This window comes from Oncorhynchus nerka, linkage group LG24, assembly GCF_034236695.1.
Source record: "Oncorhynchus nerka isolate Pitt River linkage group LG24, Oner_Uvic_2.0, whole genome shotgun sequence".
Lineage (NCBI taxonomy): Eukaryota > Metazoa > Chordata > Actinopteri > Salmoniformes > Salmonidae > Oncorhynchus > Oncorhynchus nerka.
The window spans coordinates 88097384-88116887 of NC_088419.1; the positions used below are offsets into that span (position 1 = coordinate 88097384).

General features: G+C 45.8%; 1 protein-coding gene across 1 annotated transcript; it reads left to right on the forward strand.

Annotated features, from left to right (window-relative positions):
• Positions 1-7702: 7702 nt before the first annotated feature.
• Positions 7703-19463, forward strand: LOC115119847 (complement factor H-like). The gene is made up of 8 exons (XM_029648733.1): positions 7703-7831; positions 8622-8804; positions 9182-9287; positions 17376-17452; positions 17860-18048; positions 18184-18372; positions 18589-18771; positions 19072-19463. Exons 1-8 carry the CDS (start codon positions 7717-7719, stop codon positions 19272-19274), a joined length of 1245 nt encoding a protein of 414 aa, XP_029504593.1. The 5' UTR covers positions 7703-7716; the 3' UTR covers positions 19275-19463.
• Positions 19464-19504: the final 41 nt, after the last annotated feature.

Here is a 19504-nt window from a genome sequence, read left to right on the forward strand (position 1 = left end):
GTCTGGTGGTATGGGTGAATGTGGATGCTTCATCAGCTCAGACTGGTAAGGATGTGTTTTCCTTCACTTTCTCACATGTGACCACAATGGTATAATACAGGCTGCAATGGCCAGGACCATCCCTGAATACAGGACTAGTAAAGGTACTTTTATAACCTCACTCATGTCTTCCTAGAGCCCAAGGATTTCTGTGGACCACCTCCACATCTCATGAACGGAGACACAAACGGCGGTACCAGAGAACGCTACAGAAATGGAGAATCAGTTCAATATGTCTGCCAGTACTACTACATCCTTGATCCCCCTTCAGCGTACAAGACGTGTCGTGACGGGATCTGGATAGGATCGTTGACCTGCCTGAGTAAGTAGCCGTCTAAAAAAACATTGGCCCAAAGTCTCGCTTGCTAACTCCCCTTTATTTATTTATTTTTTATTTTTTATTTCACCTTTATTTAACCAGGTAGGCAAGTTGAGAACAAGTTCTCATTTACAATTGCGACCTGGCCAAGAAAAAGCAAAGTAGTTCGACACAAACAACGACACAGAGTTACACATGGAGTAAAACAAACATACAGTCAATAATACAGTGTAAACAAGTCTATATATGATGTGAGCATGTGAGGTGAGATAAGGGAGGTAAAGGCAAAAAAAGGCCATTGTGGCAAAGTAAATACAATATAGCAAGTAAAACACTGGAATGGTAGATTTGCAGTGGAAGAATGTGCAAAGTAGAAATAAAAATAATGGGGTGCGAAGGAGCAAAATAAATAAATAAAATAAATACAGTAGGGAAATAGGTAGTTGTTTGGGCTAAATTATAGGTGGGCTATGTACAGGTGCAGTAATCTGTGAGCTGCTCTGACAGTTGGTGCTTAAAGCTATTGAGGGAGATAAGTGTTTCCAGTTTCAGAGATTTTTGTAGTTCGTTCCAGTCATTGCCAGCAGAGAACTGGAAGGAGAGGCGGCCAAAGAAAGAATTGGTTTTGGGGGTGACTAGAGAGATATACCTGCTGGAGCGTGTGCAACAGGTGGTTGATGCTATGGTGACCAGGTCTGTAGCAGTTTGGGTCAAGAGTGCCTCCCCTTTGAAGAGGGGGATGACCGCAGCTGCTTTCCAATCTTTGGGAATCTCAGAAAGAGAGGTTGAACAGGCTAGTAATAGGGGTGGCAACAATTTCGGCAGATAATTTTAGAAAGAAAGGGTCCAGATTGTCTAGCCCAGCTGATTTGTAGGGGTCCAGAATTTGCAGCTCTTTCAGAACATCAGCTGACTGGATTTGGGAGAAGGAGAAATGGGGAAGGCTTGGGCGAATTGCTGTGGGGGGGGTGCAGTGCTGTTGACCGGGGTAGGAGTAGCCAAGTTGAAAGCATGGCCAGCCGTAGAAAAATGCTTATGGAAATTCTCAATTATAGTGGATTTATCAGTGGTGACAGTGTTTCCTATCTTCAGAGCACTGGGCAGCTGGGAGGAGGTGTTCTTATTCTCCATGGACTTTACGGTGTCCCAGAACTTTTTTGAGTTAGTGTTGCAGGAAGCAAATTTCTGCTTGAAAAAGCTAGCCTTGGCTTTTCTAACTGCCTGTGTATAATTTAACGATCGGGAATGGAATGGAATTCAAGTTCAATTGTTATTTTGAAATGCATCCAGAATTGAAAGGTAACTGTTGAACCATGCTCCTGAGGCATTGACACTTCATTGAACTTCCGGCGCCGACTGAGATGGCCGCCTCGCTCGCGTTCCTAGGAAACTATGCAGTTTTTTGTTTTTTTACGTGTTATTTCTTACATTAGTACCCCAGGTCATCTTAGGTTTCATTACATACAGTCGAGAAGAACTACTGAATATAAGATCAGCGCCAACTCACCATCAGTACGACCAAGAATATGTTTTCCGCGACGCGGATCCGGTGTTCTGCCTTACAAACAGGACAACGGAATGGATCGCATGCAGCGACCCAAGGAAACGACTCCGAAAAAGAGGGAAACGAGGCGGTGTTCTGGTCAGACTCCGAAAAAGGGCACATCGCGCACCACTCCCCAGCATTCTTCTTGCCAATGTCCAGTCTCTTGACAACAAGGTTGACGAAATCCGAGCAAGGGTAGCATTCCAGAGGGACATCAGAGACTGCAACGTTCTCTGCTTCACAGAAACATGGCTTACTGGGAAGACGCTATCCGATGCGGTGCAGCCAACGGGTTTCTCCACGCATCGCGCCGACAGAAACAAACATCTTTCTGGTAAGAAGAGTGGCGGGGGCGTATGCCTCATGACTAACGAGACATGGTGTGATGAAGGAAACATACAGGAACTCAAATCCTTCTGTTCACCTGATTTAGAATTCCTCACAATCAAATGTAGACCGCATTATCTTCCAAGAGAATTCTCCTCGATTATAATCACAGCCGTATATATCCCCCCCCAAGCAGACACATCGATGGCTCTGAACGAACTTTATTTAACTCTTTGCAAACTGGAAACCATTTATCCGGAGGCTGCATTCATTGTAGCTGGGGATTTTAACAAAGCTAATCTGAAAACAAGACTCCCTAAATTTTACCAGCATATCGATTGCGCAACCAGGGGTGGTAAAACCTTGGATCATTGTTACTCTAACTTCTGCGACGCATATAAGGCCCTGCCCCGCCCCCCTTTCGGAAAAGCTGACCACGACTCCATTTTGCTGATCCCTGCCTACAGGCAGAAACTAAAACAAGAGGCTCCCACGCTGAGGTCTGTCCAACGCTGGTCAGACCAAGCTGACTCCACACTCCAAGACTGCTTCCATCACGTGGACTGGGACATGTTTCGTATTGCGTCAGATGGAAATATTGACGAATACGCTGATTCGGTGTGCGAGTTCATTAGAACGTGCGTCGAAGATGTCGATCCCATAGCAACTATAAAAACATTCCCAAACCAGAAACCGTGGATTGATGGCAGCATTCGCGTGAAACTGAAAGCGCGAACCACTGCTTTTAATCAGGGCAAGGTGTCTGGTAATATGTCCGAATATAAACAATGCAGCTATTCCCTCCGCAAGGCTATTTTAAACAAGCTAAGCGTCAGTACAGAGACAAAGTGGAATCTCAATTCAATGGCTCAGACACAAGAGGCATGTGGCAGGGTCTACAGTCAATCACGGACTACAAGAAGAAACCCAGCCCAGTCACGGACCAGGATGTCTTGCTCCCAGGCAGACTAAATAACTTTTTTGCCCGCTTTGAGGACAATACAGTGCCACTGACACGGCCTGCAACGAAAACATGCGGTCTCTCCTTCACTGCAGCCGAGGTGAGTAAGACATTTAAACGTGTTAACCCTCGCAAGGCTGCAGGCCCAGACGGCATCCCCAGCCGCGCCCTCAGAGCATGCGCAGACCAGCTGGCCGGTGTGTTTACGGACATATTCAATCAATCCCTATACCAGTCTGCTGTTCCCACATGCTTCAAGAGGGCCACCATTGTTCCTGTTCCCAAGAAAGCTAAGGTAACTGAGCTAAACGACTACCGCCCCGTAGCACTCACTTCCGTCATCATGAAGTGCTTTGAGAGACTAGTCAAGGACCATATCACCTCCACCCTACCTGACACCCTAGACCCACTCCAATTTGCTTACCGCCCAAATAGGTCCACAGACGATGCAATCTCAACCACACTGCACACTGCCCTAACCCACCAGGACAAGAGGAATACCTATGTGAGAATGCTGTTCATCGACTACAGCTCGGCATTCAACACCATAGTACCCTCCAAGCTCGTCATCAAGCTCGAGACCCTGGGTCTCGACCCCGCCCTGTGCAACTGGGTACTGGACTTCCTGACGGGCCGCCCCCAGGTGGTGAGGGTAGGCAACAACATCTCCTCCCCGCTGATCCTCAACACGGGGCCCCACAAGGGTGCGTTCTGAGCCCTCTCCTGTACTCCCTGTTCACCCACGACTGCGTGGCCATGCACGCTCCAACTCAATCATCAAGTTTGCGGACGACACAACAGTGGTAGGCTTGATTACCAACAACGACGAGACGGCCTACGGGGAGGAGGTGAGGGCCCTCGGAGTGTGGTGTCAGGAAAATAACCTCACACTCAACGTCAACAAAACTAAGGAGATGATTGTGGACTTCAGGAAACAGCAGAGGGAACACCCCTATCCACATCGATGGATCAGTAGTGGAGAGGGTAGCAAGTTTTAAGTTCCTTGGCATACACATCACAGACAAACTGAATTGGTCCACTCACACTGACAGCGTCGTGAAGAAGGCGCAGCAGCGCCTCTTCAACCTCAGGAGGCTGAAGAAATTCGGCTTGTCACCAAAAGCACTCACAAACTTCTACAGATGCACAATCGAGAGCATCCTGGCGGGCTGTATCACCGCCTGGTACGGCAACTGCTCCGCCCTCAACCGTAAGGCTCTCCAGAGGGTAGTGAGGTCTGCACAACGCATCACCGGGGGCAAACTACCTGCCCTCCAGGACACCTACACCACCCGATGTTACAGGAAGGCCATAAAGATCATCAAGGACATCAACCACCCGAACCACTGCCTGTTCACCCCGCTATCATCCAGAAGGCGAGGTCAGTACAGGTGCATCAAAGCTGGGACCGAGAGACTGAAAAACAGCTTCTATCTCAAGGCCATCAGACTGTTAAACAGCCACCACTAACATTGAGTGGCTGCTGCCAACACACTGTCATTGACACTGACCCAACTCCAGCCACTTTAACCTGTTGCTTCTACTCGGGACGCTTGCGTCCCAACTAGAGCTCTGGAAATGCAAATGCGATACGCTAAATGCTAATAGTATTAGTTAAAACTCAAAAGTTCATTAAAATACACATGCAGGGTATCGAATTAAAGCTACACTCGTTGTGAATCCAGGCAACAAGTCAGATTTTTAAAATGCTTTTCGGCGAAAGCATGAGAAGCTATTATCTGATAGCATGCAACACCCCAAAAGACCCACAGGGGACGTAAACAAAATCATTAGCATTTCGGCGTTACACAAACCGCACAATAAAATAGAAAACATTCATTACCTTTCACCATCTTCTTTGTTGGCACTCCTAGATGTCCCATAAACACTATTTGGGTCTTTATTTCGATTAAATCGGTCCATATAAAGCCTAGATATCGTTATATGTAGACTGTGTGATAAACGAAAAAAACATTGTTTCAAAACGTAACGTAATTTTTTTAAATTCAAAAAGTCGACGATAAATTTTCACAAAACACTTCGAAATACGTTTGTAATGCAACTTTAGGTATTAGTAAACGTTAATAAGCGATAAAATTCATCAGGAGGCGATGTAAAGATCATTAGCTGTCCGTCTGGAAAAATGTCCGGCTAGAAACTCAACGAAAATATCCGGTCCTAGACCATAGGAGATACGGTGCCCTGCATGTGTTTGACCAAGAAAAAACTCGAAGGGAAATGACAAGACTCTAGACACCGTGTGGAAGCTGTAGGTACTGCAACCTCAGTCAATTAATTGTGGTTCACGTTTATCAATGGGTTCAAGTAGCGCATGGATATATTTTCCCCATTTTCAGTGATCAGTTTCCTGTGCTTTTCGATGTAAATGCCGTTCTGGTAAAGCCACAGCAGTGATTTAACCAGTTTTTTAAACGTCTGAGTGTTTTCTATCCACACAGACTAAGCAAATGCATATACTATATTCCTGGCATGAGTAGCAGGGCGCTGAAATGTTGCGCGATTTTTAACAGAATGTTCAAAAAAGTAGAGGGTCGACTGAAGAGGTTAATAATGGAAATTGATGGGAAATGATGTAAATATATCACTAGCCACTTTAAACAATGCTACCTTATATAATGTTACTTACCCTACATTATTCATCTCATATGCATATGTATATACTGTACTCTAGATCATCGACTGCATTCTTATGTCACTAGCCACTTTAACTATGCCACTTTGTTTACTTTGTCTACATACTCATCTCATATGTATATACTGTACTCGATACCATCTACTGTATGCTGCTCTGTACCATCACTCATTCATATATCCTTATGTACATATTCCTTATCCCCTTACACTGTGTATAAGACAGTAGTTTTGGAATTGTTAGTTAGATTACTTGTTGGTTATCACTGCATTGTCGGAACTAGAAGCACAAGCATTTCGCTACACTCGCATTAACATCTGCTAACCATGTGTATGTGACAAATAAAATTTGATTTGATTTGATTTGACAAGTGACATTCCTCAAGGATCTATGGGTATAGGGATGTCATTTATTAAAATGAAAAACAACTAAATATGGCCCTTGAAGGACACGTTCACACACTGATTCCTGTACAATCTTCTCGTTTCAGAACCCTGCACTGTGGATGAAGAGCTGATGAACACACAGAACATCCAATTTAAATATCCTCCGGAAGATCAAACTAAACTCTATTCCACACATGGAGATCATACCACTTTTAAGTGTACTGGTCATCTTAGACTGAGCCCAGGTAGCGTTGATTTGCGTCAGCAGTGTGTAAACGGGGTCATGAACTTGCCTCATTGCCAATAGTGGCTTCGTCTTACGCAAAGAGATGGCCACTGGCTTGTTGGGCAAACATGTCAATGAATAACCCCTGTCAATAGTTTGCTCAAATTATTTTCAGATTCATTGTCTGAATAAATGTATGGTTTTTCATGATTGTCCAACATGAAATAAAGTGCTGCTGGTTCATATTTACTCATCTACTTTTGATTATTTTAATTGTTCCATGGAATAAAATTATCACACACACACCAACCAAGCTTTCTAACGTTAGTAGTGTGGGAATGAATTTCTCAAAGTTCAATATAAAGACACATAAAGGATTTTTTTTCCAATTTCTTAGCAACCATTTTATAAATATTTTTATTTATAAAAAAAACTTATGTGATGTTCAACTGCATCATCATCACATAGTGCCTTGATGACGTGTTCCTTCCTGTTGCTGGCATCCTGATCATTTAAGCAGGAATCTTGTCCTTCAATTCTCATATGCAAGAAAACTTTTAATGTCAAGTTTTATGTATGGTTCGTCAAGTTGGCTGGCTAATATGGGGCTAAGGTGACCATGGCAGTACAGACATACTCCCAAGGTGCAGAAATAGATTGTGTCCCTCCCCTTTTGCCCCTAGAAAACATGGCTTGACGGGAAAAGGAGGCACTGGCTTGCTGGAACAAACATTAGCCATGTCAATATACAGTGAACAAGGTTAATGTACAGTAAGGGTTATGTTAGTCCAGGTTTTGTGATTGGATAATGACACAATGTTTCAATAGATCCTATCCACATTCTAACTACAGTGATACCTGTACCACTCAATGCTTATTTAGCTCTTAATGTAAGCACATCAGATTACTGTAGAAATGTCTCTATCTCATGGAGCTGAACAATAGTGGAAGACCGAGAACACAAGTTATTTATTCTTATTCTAATATAGTGGTCTTAAAAATACTACAAATGAAAATCATTCAAATTAAAATGAGTTGTTTTCTGACCTATTATTAATAGACTGAACCAACACAGTTCCTACATTGGGTATTTTCACAAGAACTGTGTTTTTAACGCAGTGAAGGTTTGATTAAATTCCATGTATTGGAGTTTTCCAGTATTTTGGGTCAGTCCCCCTGGACAGTGGTTCTCTTCAGTGCTCCCTGGGGGCTGGAACTCTGTAGACAAACATTAACTTTGGGATAGACACTCTATATTTATGTTCTACTCCTTCCATTTTTACTGCATCTACCATTTGATCAACATGAAATCATCTCTGACTCTGCTGTGTCTGGTGGTATGGGTGAATGTGGATGCTTCATCAGCTCAGACTGGTAAGGATGTGTTTTCCTTCACATTCTCACATGCTTGCAGTGCCCACATTGTGTTAGTATTCACCAGTTGCTCTGTAAGACTCTGACTAGACAAAGTGAGTAAACATAATTGATGTACTCACGTTTCTTATTGTAGCCAATAATTTAGCTCATTGTCAATATATAAGTTGGTGAAATGACAATTAACCAGCAGAAAATCTTGCAGACGTAAGCGTGATTTCTCATTCAGGGGGAAATTTCTTGTCGGTGGGGGGGGGGGGCTTTGTCAGTCTGCTACTACAGGTGGCAATGGCCAGGATCAGGAATAGTAAAGGCCCAAAGCACTACTTTTGTGTAGAAAAAGTATACTGCATGTTTTTACATTTTGCCTTTAAAAGGTTTTAATGCTCGTCTCCAACTCATGTGTAAGACCAATTCATCTCTAACTTATTCCACTGCAGATGAATCTCATCATTTCTAATAATATCCATCATGATTTAATGTTGTATTGATACAGATCCGATAATGTCACAGAACTGAAACACATTTGTGCTAAACTACTGTAATAGAGCTGTGTGATGAGCAGTGCTTGGAATGTGAAGGTTCTATCTGCTAAAAGAAGATTCTAAGATAATTGGTTTTAAAACTCCAAACCCTCATTGGTTTGAATGGTGTCAGCAAATTAGAGTATTTAGAGTACCATATAGGTAGAGAACACTGAACAGAACAAGGCTGTGTCAATAACAACATAGAACTTTGTAGTGCCAAGCTCTCTGTTTGTCTAAAGGTTTTTCCTCTGCTCCTCTGTCAGTGTGCAGTGGACCTCTTCCAAATGTGCCCGATGCCAGGGTCACTGAGGAAAGCATCAAAAATGAGTACAAAGAGGACGACATTGTCCTTTTTTCCTGCAAATTTGGCTTTGTGCCAGCAGGCAGAATAAGTTATCAGTGTAAGAAGAATAAGTGGGTGGTGGTCCGTCAGGGGAAATGCAAGCGTGAGTATTTCTTTCAATGTTATAGATTCAATATTGTTGTTATACATTTGACATTTTAGTCATTTAAGCACACATTCTTATCCAGAGCGACTTATAGTTAGTGCATTTATCTTAAAGAGATAGTTGGGGATTTTGTCAATGAGGGGAAGTAGATAATGGGCCTCACTGCCAAAATCCCAAACTATCCCTTTAAGATAGCTAAGTGAGACAGCCACATTAAGTATGTTCATTTTTCCTCAACAAAATAGCTATGGTAGTAGTTATGATTAGCATAAGCCCATAATAGCTTAGTTAAACACTCTAAAAGATCTGTTGACACATCACTTTCTTACATACTGTATCATGATCTTGTTTTCCTGCGGTTTCCTGACATCTAGCTAAACCATGTGAGCTCCCTGATGAAACTGCCAATGGCCACTACAGCATCCACATTGGAAATGACTTTGTCTTTGGAGCCACTATCAAATACACTTGCAATGACGGGCAAGTTTCTTTTTTTTTAAGATTGAATTTCAATATTATTTATGATAAATGATTCAAATAATAGCCCCCACCCCAATAGCTCTCTGTCCTTCCAATCCAGCCTGCCTAGTATGGGGCTGAATCCAGCCTGTCTAGTATGGAACTGAATCAAGCCTGTCAAGTATGAGGCTGAATCCAGCCCGTCTAGTATGGGGCTGAATCCAGCCTGTCTAGTATGGGGCTGAATCCAGCATGTCTAGTATGGTCCTGAATCAAACGGTCTAGTATGGTGCTGAATCCATCTTGTCTAGTTTGGGGCTAAATCTAGCCTGTCTAGTATGGGGCTGAAATTAGCCTGTCTTGAATGTGGCTGAATCCATCCTGTCTAGTATGTGGCTGAATCCAGCCTGTCTTAAATGGGGATGAATAAAGCCCGTCTGGTATGGTCTGAATCCAGCCTGCCTAGTATTGGGCTGAGTCCATCCTGTCTAGTATTGTACTGAATCCATCCTGTCTAGAATGGGGCTAAATCCAGCCTGTCTAGTATGTGGCTAAATCCAGCCCGTCTAGTATGGAGTGAATCCAGCCTGTCAAGTATGGGCTGAATCCAGTCTGCCTAGTATAAGGTTTAATCCAGCCCATCTAGTATGGGGTTGAATCCAGCCTGTTTTAAATGGGGCTGAATCCAACCCGTCTAGTATGGGGCTGAATCCATCCTGTCTAGTATGGGGTTGAATCCAGCCTGTCAAGTATGGGCTGAATCCAGCCTGTCTTAAATGGGGATGAATCCAGCCCGTCTAGTATGGTCTGAATCCAGCCTGCCTAGTATGGGGCTGAGTCCATCCTGTCTAGTATTGTACTGAATCCATCCTGTCTAGAATGGGGCTAAATCCAGCCTGTCTAGTATGTGGCTAAATCCAGCCTGTCTAGTATGGGGCTGAATCCAGCCTGTCTAGTATGTGCTGAATCCAGCCTGTCTAGTATGGGGCTGAATCCAGTCTGCCTAGTATAAGGTTTAATCCAGCCCATCTAGTATGGGGTTGAATCCAGCCTGTTTTAAATGGGGCTGAATCCAACCCGTCTAGTATGGAGCTGAATCCATCCTGTCTAGTATGGGGTTGAATCCAGCCTGTCAAGTATGGGCTGAATCCAGCCTGTCTTAAATGGGGATGAATCCAGCCCGTCTAGTATGGTCTGAATCCAGCCTGCCTAGTATGGGGCTGAGTCCATCCTGTCTAGTATTGTACTGAATCCATCCTGTCCAGAATGGGGCTAAATCCAGCCTGTCTAGTATGTGGCTAAATCCAGCCTGTCTAGTATGGGGCTGAATCCAGCCTGTCTAGTATGTGCTGAATCCAGCCTGTCTAGTATGGGGCTGAATCCAGTCTGCCTAGTATAAGGTTTAATCCAGCCCATCTAGTATGGGGTTGAATCCAGCCTGTTTTAAATGGGGCTGAATCCAACCCGTCTAGTATGGAGCTGAATCGATCCTGTCTAGTATGGGGTTGAATCCAGCCTGTCTTAAATGGACTGAATCTAGGCTGTCTAGTATGTGGTTAAATCCAGCCTGCCTAGTATGGGGCCGAATCCAGCCTGCCTAGAATGGGGTTGAATCCAACCTGTCTCATTTGGGGCCGAATCCAGCCTGCCTAGTATGGTGCCGAATCCAGCCTGTCTTGTCTGGGGCTGAATCCAGCCTGCCTTGTATGGGGCTGAATCCAGCCTGTCTTGTATGAGGCTGAATCCAGCCTGTCTAGTATAGTGCTGAATCCAGTCCGTCTAGTATGGGGCTGAATCCAGTCCGTCTAGTATGGGTCTGAATCCAGCCTGCCTAGTATGGGGCTGAGTCCATCCTGTCTAGTATTGTACTGAATCCATCCTGTCTAGAATGGGGCTAAATCCAGCCTGTCTAGTATGTGGCTAAATCCAGCCTGTCTAGTATGGGGCTGAATCCAGCCTGTCTAGTATGTGCTGAATCCAGCCTGTCTAGTATGGGGCTGAATCCAGTCTGCCTAGTATAAGGTTTAATCCAACCCATCTAGTATGGGGTTGAATCCAGCCTGTTTTAAATGGGGCTGAATCCAACCCGTCTAGTATGGAGCTGAATCCATCCTGTCTAGTATGGGGTTGAATCCAGCCTGTCTTAAATGGACTGAATCTAGGCTGTCTAGTATGTGGTTAAATCCAGCCTGCCTAGTATGGGGCCGAATCCAGCCTGCCTAGAATGGGGTTGAATCCAACCTGTCTCATTTGGGGCCGAATCCAGCCTGCCTAGTATGGTGCCGAATCCAGACTGTCTTGTCTGGGGCTGAATCCAGCCTGCCTTGTATGGGGCTGAATCCAGCCTGCCTTGTATGAGGCTGAATCCAGCCTGTCTAGTATAGTGCTGAATCCAGTCCGTCTAGTATGGGGCTGAATCCAGTCCGTCTAGTATGGGTCTGAATCCATCTTGTCTAGTATGGGCTGAATCCAGCCTGCCTAGTATGGGGCAGAATCCAGCCTGCCTAGTATGGGGCAGAATCCAGCCTGTCAAGTTTGGGGCAGAATCCAGCCCGTCTAGTATGGGGCTGAATCCAGGCTGTCTAGTGTGGTTGTTAAACCAGCCTGCCTAGTATGGGGCCGAATCCAGCCTGTCTAGAATGGGGTTGAATCCAGCCTGTCTAGAATGGGGTTGAATCCAGCCTGTCTAGTATGGGGCTGAATCCAGCCTGTCTAGTATGGGGTTAAATCCAACCTGTCTCGTATGGGGCTGAATCCAGCCTGTTTAGAATGGGGTTGAATCCAGCCTGTCTAGTATGGGGTTGAATCCAGCCTTTCTTGTATGGGGCTGAATCCAGTCCGTCTAGTATGTGTCTGAATCCAGCCTGTCAAGTATGGGGTTGAATCCAGCCTGTCTAGTATGGGGTTGAATCCAACCTGTCTCGTATGGGGCCGAATCCAGCCTGTCTAGAATGGGGTTGAATCCAGCCTGTCTAGTATGGGGTTGAATCCAGCCTGTCTAGTATGGGGCTGAATCCAGCCAGCCTAGTATGTGGCTGATGCCAGCCTGCCTAGTATGGGGCTGAATCCAGCCTGTCTTGTATGAGGCTGAATCCAGCCTGCCTAGTATGGGGCTGAATCCAGCCTGTCTAGTATGGGGCTGAATCCAGCCTGTCTAGTATGGGGCTGAATCCAGCCTTTCTTGTATGGGGCTGAATTCATCTTGTCTAGTATGGGCTGAATCCAGCCTGCCTAGTATGGGGCAGAATCCAGCCTGCCTAGTATGGGGCAGAATCCAGCCTGTCAAGTTTGGGGCAGAATCCAGCCCGTCTAGTATGGGGCTGAATCCAGGCTGTCTAGTGTGGTTGTTAAACCAGCCTGCCTAGTATGGGGCCGAATCCAGCCCGTCTAGTATGGGGCTGAATCCAGCATGTCTAGTATGGTCCTGAATCAAACGGTCTAGTATGGTGCTGAATCCATCTTGTCTAGTTTGGGGCTAAATCTAGCCTGTCTAGTATGGGGCTGAAATTAGCCTGTCTTGAATGTGGCTGAATCCATCCTGTCTAGTATGTGGCTGAATCCAGCCTGTCTTAAATGGGGATGAATAAAGCCCGTCTGGTATGGTCTGAATCCAGCCTGCCTAGTATTGGGCTGAGTCCATCCTGTCTAGTATTGTACTGAATCCATCCTGTCTAGAATGGGGCTAAATCCAGCCTGTCTAGTATGTGGCTAAATCCAGCCCGTCTAGTATGGAGTGAATCCAGCCTGTCAAGTATGGGCTGAATCCAGTCTGCCTAGTATAAGGTTTAATCCAGCCCATCTAGTATGGGGTTGAATCCAGCCTGTTTTAAATGGGGCTGAATCCAACCCGTCTAGTATGGGGCTGAATCCATCCTGTCTAGTATGGGGTTGAATCCAGCCCGTCTAGTATGGTCTGAATCCAGCCTGCCTAGTATGGGGCTGAGTCCATCCTGTCTAGTATTGTACTGAATCCATCCTGTCTAGAATGGGGCTAAATCCAGCCTGTCTAGTATGTGGCTAAATCCAGCCTGTCTAGTATGGGGCTGAATCCAGCCTGTCTAGTATGTGCTGAATCCAGCCTGTCTAGTATGGGGCTGAATCCAGTCTGCCTAGTATAAGGTTTAATCCAGCCCATCTAGTATGGGGTTGAATCCAGCCTGTTTTAAATGGGGCTGAATCCAACCCGTCTAGTATGGAGCTGAATCCATCCTGTCTAGTATGGGGTTGAATCCAGCCTGTCAAGTATGGGCTGAATCCAGCCTGTCTTAAATGGGGATGAATCCAGCCCGTCTAGTATGGTCTGAATCCAGCCTGCCTAGTATGGGGCTGAGTCCATCCTGTCTAGTATTGTACTGAATCCATCCTGTCTAGAATGGGGCTAAATCCAGCCTGTCTAGTATGTGGCTAAATCCAGCCTGTCTAGTATGGGGCTGAATCCAGCCTGTCTAGTATGTGCTGAATCCAGCCTGTCTAGTATGGGGCTGAATCCAGTCTGCCTAGTATAAGGTTTAATCCAGCCCATCTAGTATGGGGTTGAATCCAGCCTGTTTTAAATGGGGCTGAATCCAACCCGTCTAGTATGGAGCTGAATCCATCCTGTCTAGTATGGGGTTGAATCCAGCCTGTCTTAAATGGACTGAATCTAGGCTGTCTAGTATGTGGTTAAATCCAGCCTGCCTAGTATGGGGCCGAATCCAGCCTGCCTAGAATGGGGTTGAATCCAACCTGTCTCATTTGGGGCCGAATCCAGCCTGCCTAGTATGGTGCCGAATCCAGCCTGTCTTGTCTGGGGCTGAATCCAGCCTGCCTTGTATGGGGCTGAATCCAGCCTGTCTTGTATGAGGCTGAATCCAGCCTGTCTAGTATAGTGCTGAATCCAGTCCGTCTAGTATGGGGCTGAATCCAGTCCGTCTAGTATGGGTCTGAATCCAGCCTGCCTAGTATGGGGCTGAGTCCATCCTGTCTAGTATTGTACTGAATCCATCCTGTCTAGAATGGGGCAAATCCAGCCTGTCTAGTATGTGGCTAAATCCAGCCTGTCTCAGTATGGGGCTGAATCCAGCCTGTCTAGTATGTGCTGAATCCAGCCTGTCTAGTATGGGGCTGAATCCAGTCTGCCTAGTATAAGGTTTAATCCAACCCATCTAGTATGGGGTTGAATCCAGCCTGTTTTAAATGGGGCTGAATCCAACCCGTATAGTATGGAGCTGAATCCATCCTGTCTAGTATGGGGTTGAATCCAGCCTGTCTTAAATGGACTGAATCTAGGCTGTCTAGTATGTGGTTAAATCCAGCCTGCCTAGTATGGGGCCGAATCCAGCCTGCCTAGAATGGGGTTGAATCCAACCTGTCTCATTTGGGGCCGAATCCAGCCTGCCTAGTATGGTGCCGAATCCAGACTGTCTTGTCTGGGGCTGAATCCAGCCTGCCTTGTATGGGGCTGAATCCAGCCTGCCTTGTATGAGGCTGAATCCAGCCTGTCTAGTATAGTGCTGAATCCAGTCCGTCTAGTATGGGGCTGAATCCAGTCCGTCTAGTATGGGTCTGAATCCATCTTGTCTAGTATGGGCTGAATCCAGCCTGCCTAGTATGGGGCAGAATCCAGCCTGCCTAGTATGGGGCAGAATCCAGCCTGTCAAGTTTGGGGCAGAATCCAGCCCGTCTAGTATGGGGCTGAATCCAGGCTGTCTAGTGTGGTTGTTAAACCAGCCTGCCTAGTATGGGGCCGAATCCAGCCTGTCTAGAATGGGGTTGAATCCAGCCTGTCTAGAATGGGGTTGAATCCAGCCTGTCTAGTATGGGGCTGAATCCAGCCTGTCTAGTATGGGGTTAAATCCAACCTGTCTCGTATGGGGCTGAATCCAGCCTGTTTAGAATGGGGTTGAATCCAGCCTGTCTAGTATGGGGTTGAATCCAGCCTTTCTTGTATGGGGCTGAATCCAGTCCGTCTAGTATGTGTCTGAATCCAGCCTGTCAAGTATGGGGTTGAATCCAGCCTGTCTAGTATGGGGTTGAATCCAACCTGTCTCGTATGGGGCCGAATCCAGCCTGTCTAGAATGGGGTTGAATCCAGCCTGTCTAGTATGGGGTTGAATCCAGCCTGTCTAGTATGGGGCTGAATCCAGCCAGCCTAGTATGTGGCTGATGCCAGCCTGCCTAGTATGGGGCTGAATCCAGCCTGTCTTGTATGAGGCTGAATCCAGCCTGCCTAGTATGGGGCTGAATCCAGCCTGTCTAGTATGGGGCTGAATCCAGCCTGTCTAGTATGGGGCTGAATCCAGCCTTTCTTGTATGGGGCTGAATTCATCTTGTCTAGTATGGGCTGAATCCAGCCTGCCTAGTATGGGGCCGAATCCAGCCTGTCTAGAATGGGGTTGAATCCAGCCTGCCTTGTATGGGCCGAATCCAGCCTGTCTAGAATGGGGTTGAATCTAACCTGTCTAGTATGGGGTTGAATCCAGCCTGCCTAGAATGGGGTTGAATCCAACCTGTCTCATTTGGGGCCGAATCCAGCCTGCCTAGTATGGTGCCGAATCCAGCCTGTCTTGTCTGGGGCTGAATCCAGCCTGCCTTGTATGGGGCTGAATCCAGCCTGTCTTGTATGAGGCTGAATCCAGCCTGTCTAGTATAGTGCTGAATCCAGTCCGTCTAGTATGGGGCTGAATCCAGTCCGTCTAGTATGGGGCTGAATCCAGTCCGTCTAGTATGGGTCTGAATCCATCTTGTCTAGTATGGGCTGAATCCAGCATGCCTAGTATGGGGCAGAATCCAGCCTGCCTTGTATGGGGCTGAATCCAGCCTGTCTTGTATGAGGCTGAATCCAGCCTGTCTAGTATAGTGCTGAATCCAGTCCGTCTAGTATGGGGCTGAATCCAGTCCGTCTAGTATGGGGCTGAATCCAGTCCGTCTAGTATGGGTCTGAATCCATCTTGTCTAGTATGGGCTGAATCCAGCCTGCCTAGTATGGGGCAGAATCCAGCCTGCCTAGTATGGGGCAGAATCCAGCCTGTCAAGTTTGGGGCAGAATCCAGCCCGTCTAGTATGGGGCTGAATCCAGGCTGTCTAGTGTGGTTGTTAAACCAGCCTGCCTAGTATGGGGCCGAATCCAGCCTGTCTAGAATGGGGTTGAATCCAGCCTGCCTTGTATGGGCCGAATCCAGCCTGTCTAGAATGGGGTTGAATCCAGCCTGTCTAGTATGGGGCTGAATCCAGCCTGTCTAGTATGGGGTTAAATCCAACATGTCTCGTATGGGGCTGAATCCAGCCTGTCTAGAATGGGGATGAATCCAGCCCGTCTAGTATGGGTTTGAATCCAGCTTGTCTAGTATGGGGTTGAATCCAGCCTCTTAAATGGGCTGAATCCAGCCTGTCTAGTATTGGGCTGATTCCAGCCTGTGAAGTATGGGTCTGAATCCAGCCCGTCTAGTATGGGGATGAATCCAGCCCGTCTAGTATGGGGTTGAATCCAGCCTCTTAAATGGGCTGAATCCAGCCTGTCTAGTATTGGGCTGATTCCAGCCTGTCAATGGGGCTGAATGCAGGCTGGTCTGAATCCATTCTGTCTAGTATGGGGCTGAATCCAGGCTGTCTAGTATGGGGCTGAATTCAGGCTGTCTAGTATGGGGCTGAATTCAGGCTGTCAAGTATGGGGCTGAATGCAGGCTGACAAGTATGGAGCTGAATGCAGGCTGTCTAGTATGGGGCTGAATGCAGGCTGTCTAGTATGGGGCTGAATCCAGCCTGTCTAGTATGGGGCTGAATGCAGGCTGTCTAGTATGGGGCTGAATGCAGGCTGTCTAGTATGGGGCTGAATTCAGGCTGTCTAGTATGGGGCTGAATGCAGGCTGTCTAGTATGGGGCTGAATGCAGGCTGTCTAGTATGGGGCTGAATGCAGGCTGTCTAGTATGGGGCTGAATGCAGGCTGTCTAGTATGGGGCTGAATGCAGGCTGTCTAGTATGGGGCTGAATGCAGGCTGTCTAGTATGGGGCTGAATGCAGGCTGTCTAGTATGGGGCTGAATTCAGGCTGTCTAGTATGGGGTTGAATTTAGAACATGGCTAATGAGGTCATAGACATAATAGCACCTAATCACATAATTATGTCTGTAGTTATCAGATGGTGAGCAAAATGGACATCAGAACCTGTATGGTGGCAGGATGGAGCAACCACCTGCCCATATGTGAAGGTAACCATGTATTCATTGAATATTATAAACTGGGTAGTTTGGCTCCTGGATGCTGATATGCTTAAGGCCGTGGTATATAATACCGTTTAACATGGGTATGACCCCCCAAAAAACGTTTCACTGTTCGAACGTTGTAACCAGTTTTTAATTGCAGAAAGGAATCTCGGGGGTTTTGGTATATAACCAATATACCACTGCTAATAGCTGTATCCAGGCACGCCGTGCTACATTGAGTCTAGGAACAGCCCGTAGCCATATTTATTGGCCATTATTCTCAGGACTTATTGCTTAATTATAGTAAATACAGCATAACACCTTACTTTTTACAATGCACATTACACTGTAACTCAGAGGCTTCATGAAGTTATAGACTGTACAACACCCTGCAATATGATCTTTCTCCGTAGTGGTGAGTTGTGTCCCCGAGGCTACAGATGGACGGGTGGTTGTGAGTGGTCTGCCAGATGATGGTGTTATACAGTACGGTCATGAGCTCAAGTTCAGCTGCCCCAACCCAGCACACCAGCTGAAGGGAAACCCACAGGTAGTGTGTGCCGCGGGGGGGATGTGGAACAACCATTTCCCAACCTGTGAAGGTAAACATTTCACTTTAGCCAAAACTAAGCAAATCATTTTATCGACAACAACATGTACCTTCAGACGTTACATCAGGTTTGCAAATGTTCAATACAGCAATTTTGGGATTTATCTATTTTTTCCCTCCATAATAGATGTGACTTGTGAAGCTGCAGAGAAGATTGAGAATGTGAACATGATAGGAATTCCCCAAAACACCACCATGAAGTATGGACACAGGCTACAGTTTGAGTGCACTAACTCTAGACACGTTCTGAAGGGGGAACCAGAGGTCGTCTGCTCAACCAATGGACAGTGGAGTCAATCCTATCCAATTTGTGAAGGTAAATTGTATTTGTATTGATTTAACACATTGGGAAATGGAACAATCAAGTTGTTTAAAGTAGATTTACAATTATCTCCAAAACACAAAAAATGTAGCAAAATAAAGGATTTTAGAAAAAGGCAGGAAAGTTCTGGAATACTATTCTTTCTGGGACAATAGCAGCTGGGTACATTTCATCACTAGTACATTTATGACCTCACTCATGTCTTCCTAGAGCCCAAGGATTTCTGTGGACCACCTCCACATCTCATGAACGGAGACACAAACAGCAGTAGAGAACGCTACAGAAGTGGAGAATCAGTTCAATATATCTGCCAGAACTTCTACATCATTGATCCCCCTTCAGCGTTCAAGACGTGTCGTGACGGGATCTGGATCGGACCGATAACCTGTCTGAGTAAGTTCTCTAAAATAACGTTGGCCCAGTTCCTACTCAATCGCTTGCCAACTCCCCTTTAACGATCAGAATGGATGAATTCCAGGAATGGAATTCAAGATCAATGGATTAATTACTATTTAAAAATGCATTCTGAGTTGAAATGTAACTGTTGAACCATGCTCCTGAGGCATTGACAAGTGACATTCCTCAAGGATCTATGGGTATAGTGATAACATTCATTAAAATGAAAAACTAAATATCAGTGGCCCTTGAAGGACATATTCACACACTGATTCCTGTACCATCTTCTCATTTAAGGACCCTGCACTGTGGATGAAGAGCTGATGAACACACAGAACATCCAATTTCTATATCCTCCGCAATATGAAAATAAACTCTATGCCGCACATTGGGATCATATCACTTTTAAGTGTACTGGTCAAAGTAGACTGAGCCCAGGAAGTGTTGGTTTTCGTCAGCAGTGTATAAACGGGGTCATGAACTTGCCTCATTGCCAATAGTGGCTTCAGCTGACGGGAAGAGAAGGGCAAAGGCTTGTTGGACAAACATGTCAATGAATAACATGTCAATAGTTTGCTCAAACCATTTGTTCAGGGGCTTTGCATAAGCTAAGAAACATAGACTTCACAGGAGTTGTTTTTCATGTCAGTCCGAACTTCAATAAAGTACCTCTGGTTTTGAATTCTCAATTATTTTGTCTGTTATTAGGGGAACAGTGTTATACTAGTCA